General features: G+C 36.9%; 3 protein-coding genes across 5 annotated transcripts; all 3 read left to right on the top strand.

The window, feature by feature from the left end:
- Nucleotides 1-14,601: 14,601 nt before the first annotated feature.
- Nucleotides 14,602-17,512, top strand: LOC111206481. Its single transcript, XM_048759270.1, has 3 exons — nt 14,602-15,697; nt 16,582-17,124; nt 17,211-17,512. Exons 1-3 carry the CDS (start codon nt 14,819-14,821, stop codon nt 17,313-17,315), a joined length of 1,527 nt encoding a protein of 508 aa, XP_048615227.1. The 5' UTR covers nt 14,602-14,818; the 3' UTR covers nt 17,316-17,512.
- A 1,630-nt stretch (nt 17,513-19,142) lies between these two features.
- LOC111206381 (glycerol-3-phosphate acyltransferase 5) lies at nt 19,143-21,477 on the top strand. Its single transcript, XM_022703059.2, has 2 exons — nt 19,143-19,923; nt 20,329-21,477. The coding sequence occupies exons 1-2, from the start codon at nt 19,342-19,344 to the stop codon at nt 21,247-21,249; spliced, it is 1,503 nt and encodes a 500-aa protein (XP_022558780.1). The 5' UTR covers nt 19,143-19,341; the 3' UTR covers nt 21,250-21,477.
- Nucleotides 21,478-24,670: 3,193 nt separating this feature from the next.
- Nucleotides 24,671-27,186, top strand: LOC106452529 (transcription factor MYB65). 3 transcript variants are annotated; one of them, XM_013894677.3, is made up of 4 exons: nt 24,671-24,817; nt 25,271-25,689; nt 25,774-26,644; nt 26,752-27,186. In XM_013894677.3, exons 2-4 carry the CDS (start codon nt 25,339-25,341, stop codon nt 27,039-27,041), a joined length of 1,512 nt encoding a protein of 503 aa, XP_013750131.1. In that variant the 5' UTR covers nt 24,671-24,817; nt 25,271-25,338; the 3' UTR covers nt 27,042-27,186. The 3 variants fall into 3 exon arrangements, with proteins under 3 accessions (XP_013750131.1, XP_048615226.1, XP_013750130.1); XM_048759269.1 differs by having other exon boundaries at nt 24,690-25,689; nt 26,761-27,186; XM_013894676.3 differs by having other exon boundaries at nt 24,695-25,689.
- The last annotated feature ends 6 nt before the right edge of the window (nt 27,187-27,192 follow it).

Genomic DNA, 27,192 nt, shown 5'->3' with positions numbered 1-27,192 from the left:
ATCAGTTCAACCAAGACATGGAGTGATCAACAGCAAAGATGTACATCCTGACCACATCTTAATGGAGTTCCAAAAGACATACCAACGTCCAAGACTTACAAGTTCATTCAAGGAGAATCCAGCTGATCATCTTCACCAAGTCATAGGCAACTTCAACGTTCAAGAAGATTCGGATACCAGATGGGAATGCGTCTACTACAGTGATGCATTCATCTGGGAGAGTTCATGTGTTGTACTCTTTTTTCTGTTCTTGGTTTTCCATTTTGCCACATTGGTTTTGGGGTTTTCAGGAGAGGTTTTAATGAGGTAACATTAAGCATGCAACGAACCTGTACCGGATGTGTCGATCAAGGGGGAGTGTTATAAACCAAATGATGATCGACCATAGACCAGCCCGTACTGCAGACCCAATCCGGGACATGATAAAGACAACCAGAGACTATGTGTTTATCTAGTATATATTCCATGTATATCTGTAACATAGTGTTTATCCTTATCCTTATCTTGTTAGGATAAACATGACCTTATGACGGTCTAATACCTTGTATATATATGGACTTTCTGGTCGATAGTAATGATAACAGAAGTATTTCCGCAACACTTCATTTACAACGGTCATTTAGTTAAAGCATTTATTGGTTTTGAACTCGAAAATGATATAAACTATATGCATAGATCACATACGCAGGATTCAGAATTCTCTGTCTATATATTCCAGCTCGTTCCACGCATTCTGCACGGAGGATGGAGCTCTACTTATATTTGGTTATTTCAGAATACGTGCTTCTATATTTGTTGACAAATAAAATGTTTGAGAAAATTCTTTATCAATAAAGAAAATGTTTGAGATATTTTGGTTTCGTATCGACGACTGAATTATATATATTTTATTTTGTTTATGATTTCTCCTATGCTTAGTCGATGCAAGTGTTGGATAATCGACACGTAGTAATGTTCGTCTCCCACTTGTGCTTAGATTCAACCCGCATTACCGATTCACCTTTCACGAAGAGGTATATACGACCACGTCTATATATATTCGTCGTTGAATTCTTGTTCATTATGAAGAAAAATTAATATTAAATCTGAAAATATATACTATGTACTAAAATCTAGAAGATACATACGTATATATATTTATATTAGAAGCTTGATATATCACTAAGCTATTCAAAATATCTTAAGTCTTCTCAGGATGAAAGAAAAGATGGATATAAAATCCTTCCATGTGTGTTTTATATATGTGATTACAAATATTTGCAGCAGATGAGATCGAGCAAATCTCTTGATGAGGAAACTGAAAAAAAAAATATGATCACAAGTTTTAAGTTTTGGTGCTGGAGAGCAAATATTTTTTTTTAAAATGTAATCATCTGCCTCACAATGTCATAACACATATACCCAAAAATTATATATGGATTAGTATCAGTTCTTAAATACTAAACGAAAAATACAAAAAAAATGATATCATCAACTTTTGTATCAAAAAAAATATGCTGAAAATACTCGACTTACGTGAATACAATGGTCTGCTGAACAAATCAGCCAGTTGTAATTTTCCTTCCACGTGAAAACATAAAAAACATTATTCAACTGATCTAGTGATTATCAGATTCACGGACGTTAATGTTTTCAATCAATCCTTGTGTTCTTGATCAGAGAGAAGTCATCTCACACCACTTGGAAGAACAAAAATCTAAGAGCATATTTATTGCACTTTTAACTAAAAAAATTAAGAGATGTCTCTTATATCTCTTATTTAAGAGACGTTTCTTAGTTTTTTTAGTTAAAAGTTTAAAAACCGTATCTTATATTACGCTAAGAAACTCAACGTAAGAGACTTACAATAAAGACGCTCTAAACTAGGGATGTTCAATCCGGATATCGGTTCGGTTTAGGTTCGGTTTTTTCGGTTTTCGATATTTCGGTTAGTAAAATATAACTAACATTTTAAATCCATATTTACTTCGGTTCGATTCGGTTTATATAACGTCGGTTTTTGGTTTATTCAGTTTTATACCAAAAAACATAATTATTTAGTTTGAAATCATATAAAATAAATTTTAGAGTCATATTGTCAACACATTCATTTATTAAAAATATATTATATGTTCACATAAATGAACAAAAACGTAAAAATGCTTCTACCATCAAATAAAATCTATAATTAAAATTAGAGCCTGAAATTTTGAAAATAAAAATATGAAACAAAACAGAAACATGGAAGAAAAGTTTTTCCACTCTTCCATATTTAATGTTCATTAGAATCATGTTTTTTTCGATTGAACACGAAACTCTGTTTGTTTATAGATAAAAAAAAACTTGTGAAAATTTTTCATTAATTATTTTTCATCAAATTTATCATCTTCATATTAGTTTAGTGAATACTAAAATAAAGCAAAAAGATAAAAAAGAAGACTTAGAAAATAAAATGTCTGAATTGCGATGTATTGTTATTTAATTATAGTTCAAGTTTTTTAGAAATTATATAAAGTTCTTTATTACTATAACATTATTGTAATAGTTATTAACACAAATTTAACTTATATAACAAATAGATTTTCATGTATTGTTATAAAATAGATACATATTTGCATGTTTATACTTTTAATCGGTTTTGTTCGGTTTATTCGGTTTAATCGGTTATATACCAAACCATATTCAAATCCTACGGTTTTTATAAAATTAAATTCTTTCGGTTTATATGGTATATACCAAAACCAAACCATATTTTCTATTTTGGTTCGGTTTGGTACGGTTCGGTACGGTTCGGTTTTACCTCATTGAACAACCCTACTCTAAACACAAGCGAAAACAGACACGCGAAAAATCGCGCGTGGAAGAGAATATGTCACTAGTACTCTTTCGCATTTTATGCTTCGGACAAGTTGTGGGGCATGATATGTTGCACCTGCACCACACTAACTCCCTCGCATCCAGCTGTTACCAGAATTGAATGCGTTTACGTAAGCCTGGGAGAAAGTGCGAAACACGCGCCTTTTTGCTGGGACCCAACTCAGTCCGAAACTGACTCCTGCCTGCTCAAAGTATCTTGTTTTTTTTAATAGATTTTTTCTGTAGCCTCCGAGACGAGGCCTGATGGACACGTTTACAATCTGACGTGGACGCTGTGAGATGCTTCCTCGGTGACTTCTCCATGACTCGAATTCGGCGCTTATCCACGTTTCCATTAATTACACCCATATACTTTCCTCTGCTGTCTTTTTTTGTATTTATCTTTTAGACATCATATTAGTTATTTATTATATGTACAGTTATATTGTTTTAAATCTTATATTATAACCCTGAATTTATATGACTAATTTCAATTTGGATCCCTTCACCAAAGAGTTTATTCTTTTAGACTTTTTAGTTAATTTATTGTTCTAACTATGTTTTAAAATTATTGTGCACAAAACTATGTTTTAAAATTAATATTTCTTCAATTCCCAAAATATAAAATTTCTAAATATTTGTATTGTTCCAGAAATATAAATTTCTAGTTTTTAATATAAACTTTTAGATTTTAAAATATTATATTAGTTAATATTAATAAGATATATAGTTTTAAACATATTAATTAAAAAATTTAAAAAAATTTAAATACATTTGGTTGATAATTATTGATAATATATAGCAAAAATAACTTTAATTGTATTTTTAATAAGTGTAATTGTGTAAAATTTAAAAATTTCATTTGTAAGAAAGAAACCTATATACATTAGACAAAAAAAATTAATCTAACTGGTTATTTGATCAATTAATATCTTCCAAAAACTAATAAAATAATTTAATGTATTAAGTTACATAAATTGTTGACAACAAAAAAAATACAGAAATTTATTGAAATTTTGGTACATTGTATTGTTCCATAGCTAGGTAGCTATGTGCAAATACTGAAAACAAATGATTTTCTTGTATGGATTCCATGAGAGCACACAATAATATAGTAGTAGAATACTGAATTTCCAAATGATATTTTTTCATAAAGCAAGGAGATTATTACACATGTCCTCTTTTGGTCTAAAGGAGCAGGTCTAATTTCACCAAACCTTAGGACAGCAGGAAAGCACGATAAACCACTTGTACTACAACACGTTGCATGTTTCAGCTGTCACGAGACAGACCTACCGCTACCGGCACGTGACGGTCAAAGGAAAGGCGTGTGGCCAAACATTTAAAAGGAGATCACCGGGACAAACCTAACACATCGCGAAAATCGACCGGTCTCGCTCGACACGTTTGCATGTTTTTCTTGTTCGTTTGATAACTCTTTTGCTTTTGTATTAATCAATAAGTACAAAGAGTTGGCCAGTTAGGTTGATTACATTAAATATTTGAATTAGGAGACTAACCTATTTGTGCTAATTTGTACACGTAGCCTTACTTAATTGTCTTGGAAACTTCTTTCCATATGATGATTCACCAGAAGGAATACGGCACTTCGTCCTATAGATTATTATATGATTAGTTTAACTAATTTTAGTCTAATGCCAGACATTCAAATATCATCTGATTGGCCGTCTAGTTTTTTTTTTTTATGTTCATATTTCCTACTTTAGTCGTTGTTACACTTCACGTTGATTACGTCAATGTTCTAAAAACTTCAACTACTATGCTTGTTAAACATGTTAAAACTAAGAGACTACGAAATGCACAGCCAAATTTCCTAGGCATGAAATCTACCGAAAGTTGCTTAAAACACAGCTGTGCCTTATTGTATATTTTGATTCTTTGAAGATATACTAAATAAAACTGTTACTATTTAATTAATCGCGTCTACTTTGACATCTGTATAGAAATAATATTATACATAACACATCGTCGTGGATTCAGCATGCACCGTGACATTTTCCCAACATGCAACCATACAATATACTTTTAACAATTTTCTAGTATTGTTCTCTTTTTTCATCGAATCAAACTCCAGAACCTGGGACAACGGGCCCTACCACATTCACTGTAAATTCTACTGTGATCATTCACGTGATATATATATAATCGATAAATCATAAATTGTTTTTTTTTTTTTGCCGTCTCATATTTATAAAACAAAAAAAAACATAATGTACAAGCAGACTATTAAAAGCCCAAACGATAAACTTAAAACCAAGCCCACAGATGGGCAACATAAAAAACACACAGTCGAGGCCCAACCAAATCCACCCAGGACGAAAACACGTGGACAAACACGTGTATACAGCGAAAGGAAGAAGAAGACACGCGTCGAACACCAAGACACCGCCTCCATGCTTCCACCGATCAGAGTTTTTCACCGGAGATTCACCTCGTCGGTGCCGCAACAGACACTGGAAACCTACCGGGACCAGAATCACCATCAACGAAAACACCAGTTTCAGATCATACCCCTTCATTTCTGTGTTCCAAGTGTTGTAGAGCATCAATCGCCTATCGAGATCTCATCCAAACTTTTTGCCACAAACCCAAAACGAAGGAGGTTTACCCAGATCAGAAACACTAACCAACGGAGAGCTTCAAATCGTCCAGCGACGAGATCTCTTCCGTTACATCGCACCACCACATCCATAAAACAGAACCATCAACGAAGCAAAACAAAAGTCGGCGGCGCAAGGCTTAGAACCTCCGCACCCCAAAGTCATTAACCGGAGACGAAGGAGCTGTATAAGCTTCCACATCCCGGAGCCAAACTAGGGAGAATCCGACGGTCCCTTCTCCCTCCAAAAAACATGCAAGTTGGAAAAAAGAAATTAAGAAACAGAACCGGACCGACGGTGGCTGTGGAAGCCCACGCCGTCGGCCGGAAAGAACTATTCACGGCTAAGTTGATCACAACCAAACAGAAGGGGTGAGGGGTTTCCGCGTTGTAGAATTGGCTATGAATTTCGGTATAATCATAAATTGTTTAGTCTTCAGACCAACAATGTAAATGTTGTTACAAAAAAACAACGTACCAAAACAGCCCAAGTGTATACGGCCATTAATAATACTATCACTTTAATGTCATATAGATGAGATCTGTATTCTCAAGTCATCAGCTTAATTGAACGCAATAAACGCTGACAGAAAAGATGGTAACCCAAATCGAAACGTAAGACAAGAGTCCACGAAACTAATCTAAAACCTAAAGATACGTATGAAAACATGCAAAGAAACTCTAGCTATATATTTTTAAAAATATGAATGTGTTATAAAAGGAACTGGAATTTTATTGTATCGTGGGAATTTAAATAAAGGCAAAATTTATACCCGTAGAATTTATAACACTGATAGAAAGAGTGTATTAGAGAGAGATGAGAAGTGTGAATGATAATTTATAAACGATCGAATCGATCGTTTATATAGAAGTAGAATTTACTGTGCAAATAGTGCAGCGGGCCCCACATCTTTTATATTTTTCAACGTTTTCGGCGCTGTCTCTATATGACTTTCATAACACTCCCCCTTGGGGGCCGGTGTTACTATCCGCTCTCGCTTAACGTCTTTGTTGCCTCGTTAAAAACCTTTCCAGGAAAACCCAATGGGAAAAACCATAGTAAGGTAAAAAGAGTACAACCACGTGAGCTCCCCCTCGAATAAGCAGTCATATATCCTTCTGATGGCGCATTCCAATGTTATGGATGTGTTTTCTGAATACCGAGGTAGGGAGTGATTTTGTGAAGAGGTCGGCTGCATTGTCGCATGATCGAACATATCTTACTTCAATCTCTTTATTCTTCTCGAGCTCTTGAGTGTATGAGAAGAACTTCGGAGGTATATGTTTGGTTCTATCGCTTTTGATATATCCTTCCTTCGTTTGAGCAACACATGCCGCGTTATCTTCATATAGAATAGTTGGCTCCGTATTTTCGTTAATCCCACTGCTTGAACAGATGTGTCGGCTTATTGATCTTAGCCATACACATTCTCTACTTGCTTCATGGAGTGCAATGATCTCAGCGTGATTTGAAGAAGTAGCAACAAGTGTCTGCTTCTGAGAACGCCAAGATATGGCGGTGCCTCCAATTGTAAAAACATATCCTGTCTGGGATCGAGCTTTGTGTGGATCTGACAAATAACCTGCATCTGCAAAACCAATCATTTGACCTTTTGAACTTTTAGGATAAAACAAGCCTAAATCAGTTGTTCCTTGAAGGTAACGAAAGACATGTTTAATTCCATTCCAATGTCTTCGCGTAGGAGACGAACTGAATCTCGCTAAAAGATTAATGGCAAAAGATATGTCAGGTCGAGTACAATTTGCAAGATACATAAGAGCTCCAATTGCACTTAAGTATGGAGTTTCAGGACCAAGTATTTCTTCATTTTCCTCAGATGGTCGAAACGGATCATTTTCAACATTAAGTGATCTAACGACCATCGGGGTGCTAAGAGGAGTTGCTTTATCCATGTTAAAGCGTTTCAATACTCGTTTGGTATATGTAGACTGGTGTACAAATATACCCTTTCGAGAATGCTCAATTTGTAATCCTAGACAATATTTTGTCTGGCCGAGATCTTTCATCTCAAATTCTCCTTTCAGATAGTTTGATGCCTTTTGGATTTCGTTTTGAGTTCCAATAATATTAAGATCATCAACGTACACCGCGATTATCACAAATCCGGATGTTGTTTTCTTTATGAAAACACAAGGGCATATAGGATCATTCGTGTATCCTTCTTTTGTTAAGTGTTCGCTGAGACGATTATACCACATTCGTCCAGATTGTTTTAACCCATATAATGATCTTTGCAATTTTATTGCACATAACTCTTTAGGTTTGGAACTTAACGTTTCTGGCATTTTAAATCCATCTGGGATTCTCATATAGATATCAGTATCTAATGATCCATATAAATATGCCGTAACGACATCCATGAGACGCATTTCTAAATTTTCATTGGCCGCTAGGCTCATCAGGAATCTAAATGTGATTGCGTCCATGACAGGAGAATAAGTTTCCTCATAATCAATTCCTGGCCTTTGAGAGAAACCTTGGGCTACGAGACGAGCTTTGTATCTTGTAATCTCGTTTTTCTCATTTCTTTTTCGGACAAACACCCATTTGTACCCAACTGGTTTTACATCTTTGGGTGTGAGCACAATAGGTCCGAATACATTTCGTTTGTTAAGCGAATCTAATTCGACTTGAATTGCATCTTTCCATTTTATCCAGTCATGTCTCTTTTGACATTCATATACAGACTTTGGTTCTGGATCTTCGTTTTCTTCATTTATTTCCTTTGCTAAAAGGTATGAGAAAACGTCATCAATATCATCCATCTCATTTCGTTTCCATATCTTTCCATTATGGATGTAATTGATAGAAATCTCATGATTTCCTTCAGATTCAAGATGCTTTATATTGTCATTAGATTCACAATTTTCTTCGTCCAAAATATTTTCTGTTATTTTGGGAGTATCATGCTTTTCACATTCCTTACGTTTTCTAGGAAGTTTATCCTTTGAACCAATAGGTCTACCGCGCTTTAAACGTGTTCCTGATTCACGTGTATCAACTGCCGTTCCACCATTTTGTGGTATTTCAATACGAGCAGGAGTATTTGCAGCGGGTATATGTGATTTAGTTACCATTTTGGTATCAGCAAATGCATCAGGTAGCTGATTTGCTATATTTTGTAAATGCATGATACGTCGAACTTCTAGTTCTGACTGTTTCGTAGGAGGATCAAGGTGTAATAACGATGGTACACTCCATTTGATCTCTTTTCCTACTTGTTTATTGTCTCCCCCTAGAGTTGGGAATTCTTTCTCATTGAAATGACAATCGGCAAATCGTGCCGTAAACACATCACCAGTTTGTGGTTCTAGGTATCTTATTATTGATGGAGAATCATAGCCAATATATATTCCCAACCGTCTTTGCGGTCCCATCTTTGTACGTTGTGGTGGTGCTATTGGAATATAAACCGCACAACCAAAGATTTTTAGATGAGAGATATTTGGTTCTTTTCCAAATGCTAACTGTAATGGGGAATATCTATGGTATGCACTTGGTCTTATCCGAATTAGTGCTTCTGCATGCAAAATAGCATGTCCCCATACAGAGGTTGGGAGTTTTGATCTCATGATCAATGGCCTTGCAATTAGTTGCAGCCGTTTAATTAATGATTCTGCCAAACCATTTTGTGTATGAACATGAGCAACAGAATGCTCTACTTCAATCCCTGATACCATACAATAATCATTAAAAGCTTGGGATGTGAATTCACCAGCGTTATCTAATCTAACTCTTTTAATTGGATAATCTGAGAACTGTGCTCTTAATTTGATTATCTGAGTTAGAAATCTCGCAAATGCCATATTTCGAGATGATAACAAACAAACATGTGACCATCTACTCGATGCATCGATTAATACCATAAAGTAGTAGAATGGTCCACACGGTGGATGTATTGGTCCACAAATATCACCTTGGATTCTTTCCAAAAACTTTGGTGATTCTTTGTCAACTTTGGTTGGTGATGGTCTTATGATTAATTTCCCAAGAGCACACGCATCACATGTCATTTTATTACTTTGGTATATATCTTGGGTTTTTATTGAATGACCATGTGAGCTTTCAATGATTTTTCGCATCATTGTAGTGCCTGGATGACCAAGGCGATCATGCCATAATGTAACATCTTCTGGATTTCTTTTTATCACAAGATGTGATTCTATAGCATCAATATAAGTGTGATGCAATCCAGAAGGAAGTTCTGGAAATTTTTCCAGTACAAGGCCTTTGCCTGATTTTTCAGAAGTTATATACAAATACTTCTTTCCATTCTCAGTTGCAGACTGAGTGTTATACCCTTGACGGTATATATCTTTGAAACTCAACAAATTTCTCTTAGAATTTGGAGAATATAAGGCATTATCTATGGAAAACTTTGTTCCATTAGGCAACATAAAGTTCGCCTTGCCAATTCCTTCGATCAGGTCTGTAGGACCTGATATTGTGTTTATAGTCATTTTTACTGACTTTAAAGTAGAGAAATATCTCTTATCCTTCAGTATAGTGTGCGTTGTGCCACTATCTGGTATGCAAACTTCTCTACCAATTTGTTTAGTTGTTGTTCCATTTGCTTTCTTATCCATTTCTGTAACACACAGTTAATATCAATAAAGAAAATAAACTTTCATAAGTAAACATATTATGCATCAATAACAAGTACACAATAATTATACATTAGATATTTTGAAATACAACATTATTCTGAAAGTGAAATACATAATATTTTATGGCATCACTAGGCATTATTAAGCTTGATAAGTACAAGCACTTCAATTATTTTGATGAGTGGCCTCGTCGAAATCTCCCATAAAGTCAGAGGATTCGAGGTATGTCGATGTTGTACCCACAAGGTGTTCATTGAGATTTACTTCCTTTGCCTTGCCTTTAATAGATTCTTGGTACAATTGACATAGATGCCGAGGAGTTCGACATACTTGAGACCAGTGTCCCTTCGATCCACATCTGTAACAGACGTTCTCATTTTTATGAGTAGGGTTTTCTTGGGTTTTTTTTCCTTTTACCCGATCAGATCGATTCCATGTGTTGGATCCCCTTCCTCTTGGGTTGTTACTCCTTTCATGGTTGCGGTTAAATCGATAACCACGACCACGACCAAAACCACGATTGTGACCACGGCCACGACCACGCCCACGATAGGAATAATTTCCTTTTTCCGGATTTTTTATATCCGTTGCATTTACCTCAGGAAATGCTTTGGTTCCCGTGGGTCGGACATTGTGGTTTTTAATGAGGAGTTCATTATTTCTCTCCGCTATTATAAGCGCCACAGCGAGTTAAGAGAACCTCATATACCCACAATTTCTATATTGTTCTTGTAGAACATAATGATTTTTGTGGAACGTTTGGTAAATTTTCTCGAGCATTTCTGCTTCCGAGACAGGCTTACCGCAATAATCTAATTGCGCTGCTATTCTCAATATATCGGAATTGTACGTTTCCACTTTTTCAAAATCTTGAAATCGTAGATTTTTCCACTCATCGAGTGCATGGGGGAGAGTAATTTTCTTTTGGTTATCAAACCTCTCCTTCAGAGCTTTCCCAAGATTTTCATCTAGATGCCTTCTCAGAAATATCACGGCCTTAGCCTTTTCATGAGAGGTTGATATATTGCCTTCTCTTATTGTTTCGAGTATTTTCTCGGAATCTAGATGAAGCTCCATGTTTGTGACCCATGCCGTGTAGTTTGTGCCAGTTACTTCCAATGCCGGAAACTGAAGTTTCTCGATTTTTGCCATTTGAATTTCTAAAGCACATAAATAAAAATTATTAGAATATTATTGATATTAAAAGGAACCGTTTACATTAATCATGCAAGCAATTACAAGGAGAAGCGATGTAAAGAAAATTAAACCGATATTCATCTTAAATTCACTCGGAGTAAATTCTCCAACGAATAAACCATAAATAGAAACACAAATAAAAATGGCACATAAAAACAAAAGTGCGCGAATCATCTTTCTTAAAATGAAAAATCGGAAGAGAGCGATTTGAATATATTTGAGAGAAGATGAAATGTTTTGGATGAGAAAATGGAGTGAAAATGAGTTGTATTTATAGATGAAAATTACTGTTCATGACCGTTGGAGAAAGGAGAAATTTTGAAAAAAAATTCTTTGTGACCGTTGGGGTTAAATCGAGTACACTAAAAATCAGTCTGAAAATATCGTATTAAATGGTCAATCAAATCTATAAAATTTCATAAAAGAAAAAATTATGGCAATGAAATATTTATGTTATGACAACAAATCATGCGACGGCTCAGCCGATCAATGCAGAGTAATAAATAAATTATACGGCGGCTCGGCCGACCAATTAATAATAAACAGAATATAAGGCGGGTCGGCCGACCAATAAATAATAAACAGAATATAAGGCGGCTCGGCCGACCAATAAATAATAAACAGAATATAAGGCGGCTCGGCCGACCAATAAATAATAAACAGAATATAAGGCGGCTCGGCCGACCAATAAATAAATTAAATTACTAGTAAATAATATAGGCGGTATTCCGACCATTATAACATGATATAAATAATAGTAGATGCGGTATACCGACCATTATAACAGGGTATAAATGATACAAATAAATTTTACCGAATCGCAGAGTGATCGTGCTGATAACGTGTTATAAAAGGAACTGGAATTTTATTGTATCGTGGGAATTTAAATAAAGGCAAAATTTATACCCGTAGAATTTATAACACTGATAGAAAAAGTGTATTAGAGAGAGATGAGAAGTGTGAATGATAATTTATAAACGATCGAATCGATCGTTTATATAAAAGTAGAATTTACTGTGCAAATAGTGCAGCGGACCCCATATCTTTTATATTTTTCAACGTTTTCGGCGCTGTCTCTATATGACTTTCATAACAGAATGAAGATTTTCTAGGTATTATTTAGCTCCAAGCCTAACTTCCTTCGGTTTGGGTTCAAGACTGGATCTGATCATATAGGAGGATGCAGCCGGAGCCCGGGGTCATTGTTATCCATCATGTTTACGATCCTCAACAAATCATCATGACCCAAGTGCTATATCGCAAAACCAACTTGGAGAGCGTGCCTTGTCAAGGCCCATACAATGGCCCAGTACTATTGGCTTATAAAGCCCTTGCTACTTGGAGCGTGCCATTTCTAAGCAAATATTCTCTCTTTTTATCTGTTTCATGTTTCACCCTTCTATGCTCTTTGGAGAGAATATAAATTGTAAAGCAGCACCAACTTTATGGATCCAGAAACACAACTTTATATTCTTGACATTAAATGAAAGAAAGATCGAAACTTAATATACCTCAACATTCTCGAAATTGTGATGAACTAACCATACCTCAACATTCTCGAAATTGTGATGAACTAACCATAAGTTATAAAGTTTAGATTCGAGCTCCAAATGGAAATGGCGTGTGATGTGGGCAGAATCGTAAGAATATTTTTCATGTATTACGTGTTGGGCCTTTTGGGTGTGTCCATATGGACGTGTCTATTTTGCCGAACAGTTTCGGTCGACACTCAAATTGGACCATGTCCAAATATAACCATACACAAAAAAACCATGAATAGCTGGACTGTCCATGTGGTCCAAATGTCCATTTAGTATAAATAATCTAATTTTTATTGTAAAAGATGGAAGTATACTAAATTTCATATATATTATAGATTTAAACTTTATTATTTTGCAATTTAAATTATTGATGAGAAAATTTGATTTTGTGATTTTGATGAAAAATATGACTTCGGTTTTAAAAAATGTGATTTTGTGGTTTTGAGCGAGAAAATATAATTTTAACGGGAAATTGTGATTTTACAGTTTTCGCGGGAAAACATGATTTTATGGTTTTGATGGAAAAAATGCAATTTTTACGAAAAAATATAATTTTTTGGTTTTTGGCGAAAACTCGATTTTATGATTTTGGTAAGACAAAGTGAAATTGTAATTTTTTCCTAATTTCTTAAACTTAGATATTTTAGCTATTTGGATTACCCAATGTCCAGATGGTCTTCCCCGGTTTTGCCCATGAATCCAAGTGAACTTACCATTTAAACCCATTTAAATTTGGTCTCGATATAGATGTGACCGCCCATGGACAATCCGCCCATTTGACATCCCTGTTTACGTCGCTACACTCCCGTGCAGCTATGCACTGATTTCATTGGAACCTCACACACTGTAACATATCTTGACGTATGGTTCGGATATAGACTTTTCAAACACAACCCTATCTATCTTATTTTAGCTGCCCTAACCCTTCTGTATATATCTCTTCCACCAGCACAACATGAATGTCACAAAACCATTACTAATGGAGCATCCTTGCAATTAATATCTATCTATCTATTTATATAGTTTGTACTAAAACACGAAACGACGAGTATTTCCTTTTAGGAAGCTCAGTTTGGACAATTCACAACGTGGTATCGACATGTACTGATGTACATCTTAATTGATCCTCATTGTCATTATTGGGATGGTTTAAGCATAATGCATCAAAGCATATGTTAGAACACCTCCAATAGAAGATTTTAGACTAAAATTCTTAGCAAAATAATATTAAGATATTTGATGGAGCTCACATTTTGTTAAGAATTGGATACTTAAAACTCTTAATTAAGGACTGATTGTTAGTAAATCCTTACACTATTCGCGGATCCCACGATACGTGGCGATCCGCGATTGATTCTGTTTTAATTTTTTTTTTATAAACAGATAAAAAAAATAATAACAAAAAATTCTAAAAAATTTACCTATGATTTCGAGCCATCGTTGAAGGTGCTCTTACCATCGTTTCTGACATACATTAAAGCTCCGTTTCCATGCTTATCAATAGTCCAGAAATAGTACTTTTTATTTATATACCTTTTCTATAACGCCTTCCTACTTTTTCTCAACTATACGCTTAATAACTAAAGCTCTAACCACATTTTATCCATCCCGTAACATTCTGCTTCTTCTGTTCGTTTTATTATAGTTTGAAACCTGATATAAAATCTATTAATTAACGCATATATTCGAAAGTCATCTCATCGTTGACTGAGGATATCTCCGTCATTTGTGTGTTCCAATCACGTGTCTATCTCTTCTTCTTCCTTTTATGTGTGTTTAACCTCAGAGTTGTCACTCTAAAAAAAAGGGGAAAAACCAAAATAGCTTCTAAAAATAAAAAATAATCTCACCCACCGTCGGGGGTAATTCCGTAAATTTCCAACAGAACTCTATTCCCGCGGCGTAGCAAGAGGGTAGTTCTGTAAATTAAGCAATATCCACTCGGAGGAGTTAGTTTCACGGTGTCGTCGTTTCTCTCCTTCAATTAAAAAAAAACATGAAACTGAATCGCGGCGGTGGAGAGCACGGCCACCACCACCACCACCACGAGGCCCTGAAGTTTTCCAGTTTCTTCTTCATGCCGGAGCGGCCACGCGAGTATCTCCTGCTTCTCACACGCTTCTCCGTCCTCACGTGCCTCATCGTCTCCATCTCTCTCGTTCTCCGCACCACCTTTTTATCCTCCTCCGCGCCGGAATATTCCTCCTCTTACGGTCTCCGATTCCCCGCCGTGCCACAGAAAGCCATAGCTCTCCCGCCGACAAGATCCGCCGGACCGGTTACCATCTCCCACGTCCAGTTCTGCATCGCCGGAGCAGCGGAAACCTGGCTCGATCGGAGCCAATACACCTCCTTATGGTGGCGAAACACCACCCGCGGATTCGTCTGGCTCGATAAACCGGTTAAGACCCCCGAAATCCAATCCGATAACCGGTTCTCGATCCCGGTTCGAGTTTCCGATCCAGGCTGGACCCGGTTCAGATTCTCCAGCTCGCAAGCCGCGGTTCGGATCGCTCGCGTGATCTGGGATAGCTACCGTCTGAACCTCCCCGACGTGAGGTGGTTCGTGATGGGAGACGACGACACCGTCTTCTTCCCCGAGAATCTCGTCAAGGTCCTCTCGAAGTACGACAACGAGCAGATGTGGTATATCGGCGGGAACTCGGAGAGCGTCGAGCAGGACGTGATGCACGCGTACGACATGGCGTTCGGCGGCGGCGGTTTCGCGATCAGCCGCCCGCTCGCGGCGCGTTTGGCGAGCGCGATGGACGGTTGTCTCCAGCGGTATTTCTACTTCTACGGCTCGGATCAGAGGATCGCGGCTTGCGTTAGCGAGATCGGCGTTCCGTTCACCGAAGAACGCGGGTTTCACCAGGTACGTTTCTGTTAGGCACGTGTCGGGGTTGCGATTGGTTGTTTGGTTAACACGTGTGGAACTGTCTTGGTCTCGTTTGTTGGAGCCCGACATATTCAAAAGGGTTTTTAGATGCTGAGAAGTGTTTGAGTTAAGTGGATTTTTGCCACGTGGATTTTTGCCACTTATTTGTGAATAGAGAGCTAAAGAAATCTTAGTGGTCAAACGTAATAATTAATAATCACTTTAGGTGGTGCTAATAAAAGCACTTAGGAGTTGATTTATTGAGTAAATTACGCAATTGTTGACCCAAAATAAGAAAATAGTGTCACATTAGGACTTTTGCCTCTGAAATCTGACTTATATGATACGTTAATCACTTCATTAAATGGAAGTGATAGTTTTATGTCTAAATGAATACTGTCCGATATTTTTATTTGTTTTTCTTTTATGAATGACCTTAATTGCTTGTGGTCCTATGAAGTGTTGGAAAAATATTTATTTATTGGAGTTTTAAATATATTGGTGGAGCACATGATTCTGCCAGGTTAGGATACAAAGCTTTTAATCATGCCTGCTTTGTTTTAAAATCTATTGTTTCAGCCAAAAGTTTGTTGTTAACCAAATCTCTGTTTCTAAGGTATTAATGTTTATTCATGAACTCTCTATATGCGTGTCATCATCACTGCGACACCACATGTAATGTCCCTCAATGAAAGTTTCATTTTAGGTATCTAGTGTCAGGGAAATTCAACATCTGCATGTTTTTTTTTTTTTTTTTTTTTGTAACTGAACATCTGCATGTTGTTTTGTCCAGTCTATTATTAAAAGAATCATATTATCTACTATTGTTTTGTTTTTTGGACTAACAGTTTGTGTTGTGTTGAAAAAATCATGTATTGCAGCTTGACATAAGAGGAGATCCATACGGGTTTCTAGCGGCGCATCCATTGACACCTCTTGTATCGCTGCATCACCTCGTTTACTTAAATCCGATGTTCCCTAACAAAACCCCCATCGAGTCTTTACAAGCCCTTATGAGACCCTACACGTTAGACCCGCATAGAATACTACAACAGATTCATTGCTACGACCGCAAGCGTCAATGGTCCATATCCATCTCTTGGGGATACTCTATTCAGATATACACGTACTTCTTGACCGCTAAGGAGCTGGATACGCCGTTGCAGACCTTCAAAACTTGGCGGTCTTCGAGCGATGGACCTTTCACGTTTAACACACGGCCCTTGAAACCAGACCCTTGTGAGCGTCCAGTGATTTATTTCATGGATGGAGCAGAGGATGTGCGGGATAGTGGGACGAAGACATGGTATAGCGTGGGGGATAAGAAGTATGGGCATTGCGGAAAGAGTGAGTATTCTCGGGTGACCAAAGTGAAGAGGATATTGGTGACTTCGATGAAGATGGATCCTGAGTATTGGAACAAGGTTAGTGTTTTTAACTTGTTACGTAGTTTGAATTTTAAATGATATTAGAGTTTGAAGCTTTTTATTTACGTTTTTATTGTTGACAGGCACCACGGAGACCGTGTTGCGAGGTAATGGAAGGAAGAGGAAGAAGAAAGGAGGAGGAAATGTCGATAAGGATTAGAAAGTGCAGATCTGCGGAGATGATATAAAAAAGCAACGTTTTGGTTAGAGAGAAACATTTGCACATACGACTTCATTTAGATTCAATCATAGTTGGTTTCCTAAATTTCTGGTACCATGAAGTGACGATTTACTCTTATCAATACCTGGGCTCATGTGTATTTCAGTTTGCAAACGTTTGTTTCTTTGTATTATTAGTCAAAATAATATCAAAACTCCATAGTTATACACTTGTACTCATACATGCATGGTTATGGTTAGTATGTCAGGATTTAACCGTTGATAACATTTGATTAAGGTGTATATTAACTCTTTTGAAGAGACTTGGACTAGGTATAAACTTCAATACACACGTGAATTTTTAAACTAAGTTCGAATAATAATTTTTGTTAACTAATGTGAATAAACGTGTGGAAATCTTTAGGAGATCCATGTCTATAATGTCCCAAATCCAGTTTATATAGATTCAAATTATGATTTCGGATATATCGATGTAAGATTTTGTTGAAAATTTTGTATGTTTGTCATAGATTTACATCATAAATTAACAACCTCGTCCATACCATTTGGTCATAACTATTTATCTAATTAAGTACATTTATTTCAGTATTTTATTCTATCAATTTTGGTTGATAAGAAATCTAAGACACCCTAGCGGAATTCTAACTATTTAATTATATAGTTTTATTAAAATCAAACCAACCGAACCAAACCAATTATAACAGTAACTTACAAAAAATTGGTTACCTGAAAACAAATCAAATCAACGTGTCTTGTTGTATTTATTTTTTCTGATGACAGTAGCCGCTTTGTTTCCTACCAAACCTCATCTAACATAGTTAGAGGCGACAGATAGGAATTTGCGTCAAGGAAAACGGCTTGTAAACACGCAAGTTTATGTCAAAAATAATATAGACTCGAGATATTGTGTAAAATACTAATTCATCAGCTGAGATTTGTGTTATTCTTATGTACTGAGATTTACAAGCATTCTCGTCTATCAGCTGTAACAGTATCGGCCAGGTAGGCAACCAAACCGGACCAGGTTAATTAAACTGAATTGTGATAAGATCAATTAGCTCACCCGGAAAAGTAGCATATGCAAAGCGTAGAAATCACATGATCTTTTTTTTGGGTGAAAAATGTTAACAAATTACATGATCTTTGGAAGAAACCTATGTGGTTTCGAAGTATTAGAGCATCATTATGGGTGAAACCCTTTTTTGGGTTTCTAATTTTTTTTTTTTTTTTTTTTTTTTGGTTTCGGCTGATTTAAAAAAAAAAAAATTAAAAAATGAACCAATCGCGGACCGCCACGTATCGGTGGGGCCCGCGAACACATAACCCACCACGATCATTTCTTCATTCAGACTTTTTGCAACCGGTTTTCCACTTTTGTGGGACCCAAAATCTTTAAAAACTCCATTTGAAACCTGTAATAATGGTGCTCTTATGGGTGGTCTACAACCACGTATACATTAAAAAAAATTTACTTTGAAATGATCTCACAGACCAACATAAGAAAATCTAACCAGACTAAGATAAATTGAACCAAAAATCAATTCGGTTGGAGTATATATCATAAGTTCTCTCCAGTCAAATTAACATGCATAAACTATATGCTATTCTCATATGATACGGTCAGTAACCTAATTACTCGTATATTTGCCTGTTCTCACAGCCTAATTTTGGTGCATTATGCCAACAATTTGGACATGATTGGTTAATTTTAAACCATCATTTTTCTGTTATCCACATAAGATTACGTGAATTACTTCACCAGGAGGAAAACAGATGACGTGTATAATCGTGTTTTCTTCACATATCTCTATATATAATATTGACTTATCGAAAAAAATCAACTTCAAAAAAACATGTACAGTTACGGTAGGTGCAATATTGATAAACTGCCATTGCATTATAGAGACGAGCCAGTCCACACCTTTATAACATAAAACGTTACAATCCATTTTCTTCCATCTTCAAACCAGTCAAAACTCAAAACTAACATTCGATCAAACAAACGAAAAAGGAAGAGAAGAAATAGAATTGGTGATGGAGCGAGCAAGAACGAGTTCGGATTCTGTGGTATCAGAATTTGAAGGGACAATACTAAAGAACCAAGATCCATTCTCTTACTTCATGCTAGTTGCCTTCGAAGCATCTGGTCTTATTCGTTTCGCCGTCTTGCTATTTCTCTGGCCCGTAATCACACTCCTTAACGTTTTCACGTACAAAAACGCCGCGCTCAAGCTCATGATCTTTGTATCCACGGTTGGTTTACGCGAACCGGAGATTGAATCCGTGGCTAGAGCCGTCTTGCCAAAGTTTTACATGGATGACGTAAGCATGGACGCATGGAAGGTTTTCAGCTCGTGCAAGGAGAAAGTCGTGGTGACGAGAATGCCTCGAGTTATGGTGGAGATGTTTGCAAAGGAGCATCTTATAGCCGATGAGGTCATTGGTTCAGAGCTGATCGTGAACCGGTTTGGTTTTGTCACCGGTTTGATACGTGAAACCGATATTGATCAATCTGTTTTGAACCATGTCGCTGATTTGTTTGTCGATGGAAGGCCTCGTATAGGTCTTGCAAGACCGGGCAAGACGATTTCTACAACTTTCTTATCGTTATGTGAGGTAAACACTACACATCCTTGCATGAAGTCATATAAATATACATAGAAAATGTCTCAACTAGCAAAACTTTTTAGCTTATTATCTAATTTAAGCGTACAAACACAAATCATTGTACATTTTACAGCAAAAAAAACATGTATTTCTATATATATTGTCTACTCCATCTGTTTCAGATCTATTTTTCAAAAACTAAAATTTATAAGTTTTTCAATATTTTTAGATAAAATGGTTAACTATAACATTCGACGAAATTATGATAAATAGTTATTCGCAAAATAATATATTTATAATCAAAATTTAAAATATTTTTTTAATTTTTGAAAAAATTCTAAAATATAGATTTTTTTGAAACGAGTGAGTATTAATTATTATCAACACTAATGTTAAATCTTCATACATGTATAGGAGCATATTCATGCACCAATTCCGGAGAGCTACCACCACCGCACCCAACAACTTGAGCTACGGCCACTCCCGGTGATCTTTCACGACGGACGCCTTGTGAAGCGGCCGACTCCAGCCACAGCTCTCCTCATCCTCATTTGGATCCCATTCGGAATCATTCTCGCCGCCATCAGGATCTTTCTTGGATCCATCCTCCCATTGTGGGCAACACCGTACGTCTCTAAGATATTCGGCGGCCAGATCATCGTCAAAGGCAAGCCTCCTCAGGCACCATCGCCCGGACACTCCGGCGTTCTCTTCGTGTGCACACACAGAACCCTAATGGACCCGGTGGTATTATCCTACGTGCTCGGACGCAGCATACCAGCTGTTACTTACTCTATCTCGCGTTTATCCGAGATCTTATCTCCCATCCCAACCGTCCGGTTAACAAGAATCCGAGACGTAGACGCCGCAAAGATCAAACAGCAGTTGTCTAAAGGCGATCTAGTTGTTTGTCCTGAGGGAACCACTTGTCGTGAACCGTTCTTGCTGAGGTTTAGCGCGCTTTTCGCTGAGTTAACGGATAGGATTGTTCCGGTTGCTATGAACTATAGAGTTGGATTCTTCCACGCGACCACGGCGAGAGGCTGGAAAGGTTTGGATCCGATTTTCTTCTTCATGAACCCGAGGCCGGTTTACGAGGTTACGTTCTTGAACCAGCTTCCTATGGAGGCTACGTGTTCGTCAGGGAAGAGTCCGCACGACGTGGCCAACTATGTTCAGAGAATCTTGGCGGCTACGCTAGGGTTTGAATGCACAAACTTCACGAGGAAGGATAAGTATAGGGTTCTTGCGGGAAACGATGGAACGGTGTCGTATTTATCGTTTCTTGACCAGTTGAAGAAGGTGGTGAGCACTTTCGAGCCGTTTCTCCACTGAAATCAAATTAGTAAACTACTATTCGGTCGATGATTTTATTTTTCTTTTCCAATGCCTTCCTCTTTATTTATTTTTGCAACTGATTTAAATCTGGATGAATTTTGTTTTAATAGATGTTTGTGTTTGTTTTTGTTCATAAATATTGTTATTCTTTTTCAATTATGAAACTAACTCCCCATAAGTATTGTTGAATAAGTATTTGGGGATGAATGTATAGTTTTGTTAATGAGAATTGTTATTTTATTTTTTTACAAAAATTAATTTGTTACAAAAGCTATTTTGTGTCAATTATTTTCTCTCTCGAAATTTGCAAACTTGCAATCATCACGCTTTGTTTTAGTTTATGTCTTCTAAAATTCAACAGAACTTAATATTTTATCAACTTAACTAGAGGTAAAAATAAATGAACGGAAATTGCATTGTAGTCAGGCTTTAAAAAAAAAAAAGTTTCTTTAGAACTATATTTAATTTAAAACGTAGGAAATATACGAAACTAAAGAAATCTGATTACACAATGATATCGAGGAAAGCATGCATTAAAATGTCAGGTGAAGATTATGCTTGGCATCTGGTTATTTTATTTTGTCATCTGAACATCTGGTATTGGTTTTGATGTTGTTATCTTATGGAATGTCAAGGTTGGATGATCACTTTGTTCTTGGTGACACTTTAAATTTTCCTCCTTTCTTTACTCCTTTGCACAACAAAGCTCTATAAGTTATTTCAATTTCTATGTTTGCTTAGTTTGTCTCTCTTATGGGAATTAATGAGCTTATTTTGAATCCTGGATCTAGCAAGAGGAACATAAGATCGCATCGTTTGATATAAGATAATAAAAACCACATCTATATGTAAACTACGTTTGGAGGGCACCTCACTATACCTCACTTGGCTACTACCTCTTCGCTAGCATAAACACATTTTGCCATTTGGTTCAGACTATTCCAAAGTGAAACATGCCTAAGGATAATCACTCATTTGGTATCACCTTTTATTCAAACTTGCTATTCCAAAAACTTTGTTAAAATTTACATTGAAGTTATCCAGGATAAACGCACAGAAAATAAAAAAAAAGTTTACCAAGATATCAAACATTATTTTGTAAATTAATATCCTTGCAATATATTAATCTTTGAAAGAACAAGACGTGGTAGTTCTCTATCTTTGTTGTTTGCATCTGTTTAAAAGATTGTTAGTGTGTTAAGTCCCACATTGGTAATTTCAGAGTCATTCAAGTAATATATAATACACATGGGCCAATTTACTTATTGTCTTAAGGTTTTGAGTTGAAAGCTTGTGCTTATCATGGTATTAGAGCGTGTTTCGATAGTTGGGGGCCACCCCGTAGATGTTGTCCCACAAAAATTACACACATCATATGGTCATGCCTGAGCATGAGGAGGGGGTGTTAGTGTAAATATTAAATGGGAATTGAGGGTTATTTATATAACTTGTACTTAGATTTTAATAGTTTAGATGTTTGAAGGTTTTGGCACAAAAAAATGTTTAGGTATGTAATTTCAGTTAACAATAGTTTGGGTATGTTTCGGGTTTCGGCACTGTCATCGCGGATATAGATTGACCATATTTGAATACATTGGGCTGGTTTTGGCCGTTTTTCTAATAGATAGTCCTGAAAATTTCATTTAGTTAAATAAATACATGACACATTGGTTAAATAGAGATACTACTCACATGATTCCATTACTTGATAACAATATCTAATTCAAAGGTAAGACAACATCTACCCCAGTAGAAACCTCATCATTGTTAAAGATATTAACATATTTTGACTCGTTCTATCAACAAAAGAGTCTTTGTTTGTCATATACCCCTGCTCTAGAGATCTTCAGTCAAATCCCCTACTCTTTCACCCACCATATACAGTTCATTGAAGATCAACTGGTGCAAGTAGGTAATGATCTCAAGCGTTAGCTTTATCACGAACCAGACCACAATCAAGGCTAATGATGCTGGCCAGATAAACCGCTCAGTAGCTGCATTGAAGCTTTGGGAATATCCAAGCAACGGTAACAGAGACTTCACCAGCACGTAAGGGATGGATAGTGTGGTTAGAAGTGTGTTTATGATGGAGCCAATCACATCTCGAAGCAGCCACATTGAAGGAAGCTTATTGATTCCCACGCTCCTGATTCTTTCAAACTTACTTCGCCATGCCTTGGTTGCGAAACACTTGATAGGCGTGAGCATTGTCTATAGGAAGATAAGAGAAAGCAAAATATATTAGTTGCTCCGAAAGTCATTAGAAAGTCATAATATCGAAGAGAGGCTCTGATGAAAATAGAAGGTTGTTCTTACCCATATGGAGAAAAGAAGAGCATTTGTTATTCGTATCAAGATATATTTGAGAAGGAAATCAGTTATTTCCGTCAAAATATGATCAAATGCAAAGCAAATGCTGACATAGATTGCTCGTAGGATATAGCATCCAATCCAAAAAGCACAAATATCTGCAATGACAGGCTTAAAACTTTATAATCATGTATAAGAAACTGGTCTAAATAAAGCAAGAAACTAGAACAAACTGTCATGTGTGATTCCAAATCTTCGCAGGATGAAGGAGATATAGTAAGAGAATACTCTTCCAACCAAAAGTGGCAAAGTCATAAAGGCTGTGCTAACAAGAAACAAACTCAAAGCAGCTAGCATCAACATTATAGCAATCCCCGTCCAATACCTATTTTTTTTATTAAAAGCTTTGTATATATAAGTTAATTACCTGTCATCTCTTTGCTCTTTGATATGGTCTTCATCATTCTGTGATTTATAAAAAGTTTACCAAGATGTCAAACATTATTTTGTAATTTAAATCCTTGCAATATATTAACCTCTCGAAAGAACAAGACGTGGTAAAAACAAAAAAGACGTGATCTTTCTAGTTTGCATCTGTTTAAAAGAAGTGTTTTTTTTTTTTGCGGCAACGAGTCAGAAGATGAATACAGGCCTTGGACAGGAGTCATGAGTCACCGGTCGCATGATTTTACCCTTTGGCTTCTTCTGATCAGAGAGCCATTGTCATTATAGTTGACAAAATATGAGTGCGGTCTCTCTCGCAATCTCAACGTCATCAGACTCAAAATCACATTATTAAACGAAGTATAAATTGCAAACAGAGTAATGTTTTGGTGTGGTGGGTTCCTTTTTCGTCAAGACGTGTACGTATATATACCAAAATAGTATAAATTGCATTCTGACACATTTTTAAAATATTATTATTCTGAATTTCTGATTACCATTTGGAAAATTAAATATTGTACATTCATAAAACACGCACACAATTTCGTTTCTGTGTAAATAAATAAAATTAATCCGTAATTGATTAATCTATTATATCGGAAAGAAAAAGTAAAAAAAAAAAAAAGAAGGAGAGTTTGCTATGTAATAAAAGAAGAATTAATAAAAGTAATTTATCTATGATATTTTATTGCCAAATTCTGATCCTTTTTCCACTTCTGTTGAGCATCCCGAGCTGCTCTGATCTATCTCTGTTGTATCGTTTGATCTGTGGATTTGATTCTCCGAGAAAACAACGGCGAAGCTTTCCCGCGTAATCTCTCTCTCTTTACTTTTTTCTAGATTGTTCTTTCCGTTACTAGTACTTCTAGATCTCGAATCCACGTGCTCAGATCTCTGATCTTCAATCCCTGCATCGATGATCTGTGGAGAATTGTGAGCTGTAACGATTTTGTGTATCTTCAGCTCAAACTCGAGCTCCTGATTTAGTCTCATGTGATTATAAGAAACCTTTTCAACGCTAGATCTCGTCGTGTGTGTAGTAGGGATTCACTTCCTGGATTGTATAGTTTATGAGTAATCGAGCATCCAATTTTAGCTTTGGTTAGGTTCGATACGGTGTCGTTTTCAAATGTCAGAGCTTCATGACTTAGCTAGCAGAATCCAAATACTACTTTAGAGACTTACTAATATACATGAGTATTACTGCTACTGAGAAATTAAAGGGTGTTTCTTGTTTTTTTTCCTCTAAAACTAACTGGTTCAGGTGGGAGCTTGATGTCTATATGGTTATTGAGGTGCTGAGGTCTGTATTGATTTAAGATATAGTAAGAGATGAGTTACACGGCTGAGAGTGATGATGATGGTATGCACTCACCAGCTGGTGATAGTATTGGCGGTTATGGATGCAAGAGCAGAGGGAAAGGAAGTGTCCTGAAGAAAGGACCGTGGACTTCGACGGAAGACGGGATTTTGATTAATTATGTGAGGAAGCATGGAGAGGGGAACTGGAACGCTGTGCAGAAATACACGAGCCTGGCTCGTTGCGGGAAAAGCTGTCGTCTCAGGTGGGCTAATCATCTTAGGCCGAACTTGAAGAAAGGAGCGTTTAGCCAAGAAGAGGAACGTCTCATTGTTCAAATGCATGCCAAGATGGGGAATAAATGGGCACAGATGGCTGAACATGTAAGTAACATTATAAGCTCATTGATCTTTTCTATGAGCCTAAAATCTAAATCTCTGGTATTGTCTCTTTTTGTTTCTTGCCAGTTGCCTGGTCGAACAGATAATGAGATAAAGAATTATTGGAACACTCGTATCAAGAGGCGCCACCGAGCAGGCTTACCGCTTTACCCTCCTGAACTCCACGTTGAAGATCTGCAGTGGAGTGAGGAGTATACCACGAGCAATGTCACCAGGGTAAATAGAAGAAGACATCAAGATATCTTGCAGTTGGGGAATTCCAAGGCAGATGTCTTGTTTGACGATCTTAATTTTGCTACCAACTTGTTACCTGGAGCTTCTGACGTATTAGATATGTTCACATGCAACATGCTAGGAACTGGTGCGAGTAGTTCCCCGTACGAAAGCTACATGCCACCGATCTTGCCTTCCCCAAAGCAACTCCGGGACTCTGGATCTCTGTTTCCCATGTGCAGCAGTAACATAAAGCAAGAGTTCCACTCTCCAGAACCTTTTCAGAATCCCAGATCTTGCAGTATCTCGCCTTGTGATGTTGGTCATCATTCTCCTTACGGAAACCAACGTCCATCTGATGTGATGATTTCAGATAGCCATGCCTTTACGGATGGCATGCTTCCTACTTCTAAGCCCTTGTTTGGGGCAGTGAAGCTGGAGCTCCCTTCATTCCAATATTCAGAAACTAGTGGGTTTGATCAGTGGAAGACGACCACACCGTCACCTCCACACTCAGATCCTCTTGACTCTGTTGATGCTTATATTCAGTCTCCGCCACCGTTGGAGATTGAGGAAGACGAGTCAAACTGTTTCTCGTCATGCGACACTGGTCTACTAGATATGTTACTTCCCAATGCCAAGATCAAAACTAGTGCAAAGCGTAGTTTGGCTCTCCCCGAGATTCCAATTCCCACGCAACTTAGTGCAGGTGAAACTTCACCAGGTGAGATCAAAGTCACTCGTTGATTGGTATCTAATCTATTCCACTTTCTTAATGATTCTTTAGTTGCTGTCTTGTGGCTGAGAGTTGCTTTATCATATTTGTTGAAGATTCTGCAGGGAACGTTGTGAAGACAGAAGAGTTGGATCAGGTTTGGGAACCAAAGAGAGTTGATATAACACGGCCTGATGTTTTACTTGGATCGAGCTGGCTAGACCAACAAGGCTGTTTCGGGATTGTTAGAGACTCCAGCAACATGAGTGATGCGCTTGCGCTTCTTCTCGGTGGTGAAGACATTGAAAACAGTTACGTGACTGTTGGGTCATCATCATCAGGTCAAGCACAACAAGGAGTTGGGTCTTGCACATGGACTAATATGCCTCCTGTTTGGTCCTTATAACAACATGAACCACATCACAGTTTGATCTTTCTATATTTTCATGCTATACTTCACTTCCTTTGAGGACTTCATGGTTTGTTATAGTTGAGACTTGAGACGAGAGATTTATGAACTTAAAGAAAAGTAAAACTCTGTTTGATTTTGATTCTCT

The sequence above is a fragment of the Brassica napus genome, chromosome C5 (genome assembly GCF_020379485.1).
Source record: "Brassica napus cultivar Da-Ae chromosome C5, Da-Ae, whole genome shotgun sequence".
Classification (NCBI taxonomy): Eukaryota; Viridiplantae; Streptophyta; class Magnoliopsida; order Brassicales; family Brassicaceae; genus Brassica; species Brassica napus.
The sequence above is the reverse complement of the archived record's forward strand: the minus strand, read 5'-3'. Positions and strand labels throughout refer to the sequence as shown.

What these genes read in the sequence shown, in the direction of transcription:
- LOC111206381 (XM_022703059.2), top strand. Translation starts at nt 19,342, where the DNA reads ATGGAGCGAGCAAGAACGAGTTCGGATTCTGTGGTATCAGAATTTGAA. An exon ending in CTTTCTTATCGTTATGTGAG is followed by an intron (nt 19,924 to 20,328) that starts GTAAACACTACA and finishes ATACATGTATAG; the next exon opens with GAGCATATTCATGCACCAAT.
- LOC106452529 (XM_013894677.3), top strand. Translation starts at nt 25,339, where the DNA reads ATGAGTTACACGGCTGAGAGTGATGATGATGGTATGCACTCACCAGCT. An exon ending in GGGCACAGATGGCTGAACAT is followed by an intron (nt 25,690 to 25,773) that starts GTAAGTAACATT and finishes GTTTCTTGCCAG; the next exon opens with TTGCCTGGTCGAACAGATAA. An exon ending in TGCAGGTGAAACTTCACCAG is followed by an intron (nt 26,645 to 26,751) that starts GTGAGATCAAAG and finishes TATTTGTTGAAG; the next exon opens with ATTCTGCAGGGAACGTTGTG.
- LOC111206481 (XM_048759270.1), top strand. Translation starts at nt 14,819, where the DNA reads ATGAAACTGAATCGCGGCGGTGGAGAGCACGGCCACCACCACCACCAC. An exon ending in AAGAACGCGGGTTTCACCAG is followed by an intron (nt 15,698 to 16,581) that starts GTACGTTTCTGT and finishes CATGTATTGCAG; the next exon opens with CTTGACATAAGAGGAGATCC. An exon ending in ATCCTGAGTATTGGAACAAG is followed by an intron (nt 17,125 to 17,210) that starts GTTAGTGTTTTT and finishes TATTGTTGACAG; the next exon opens with GCACCACGGAGACCGTGTTG.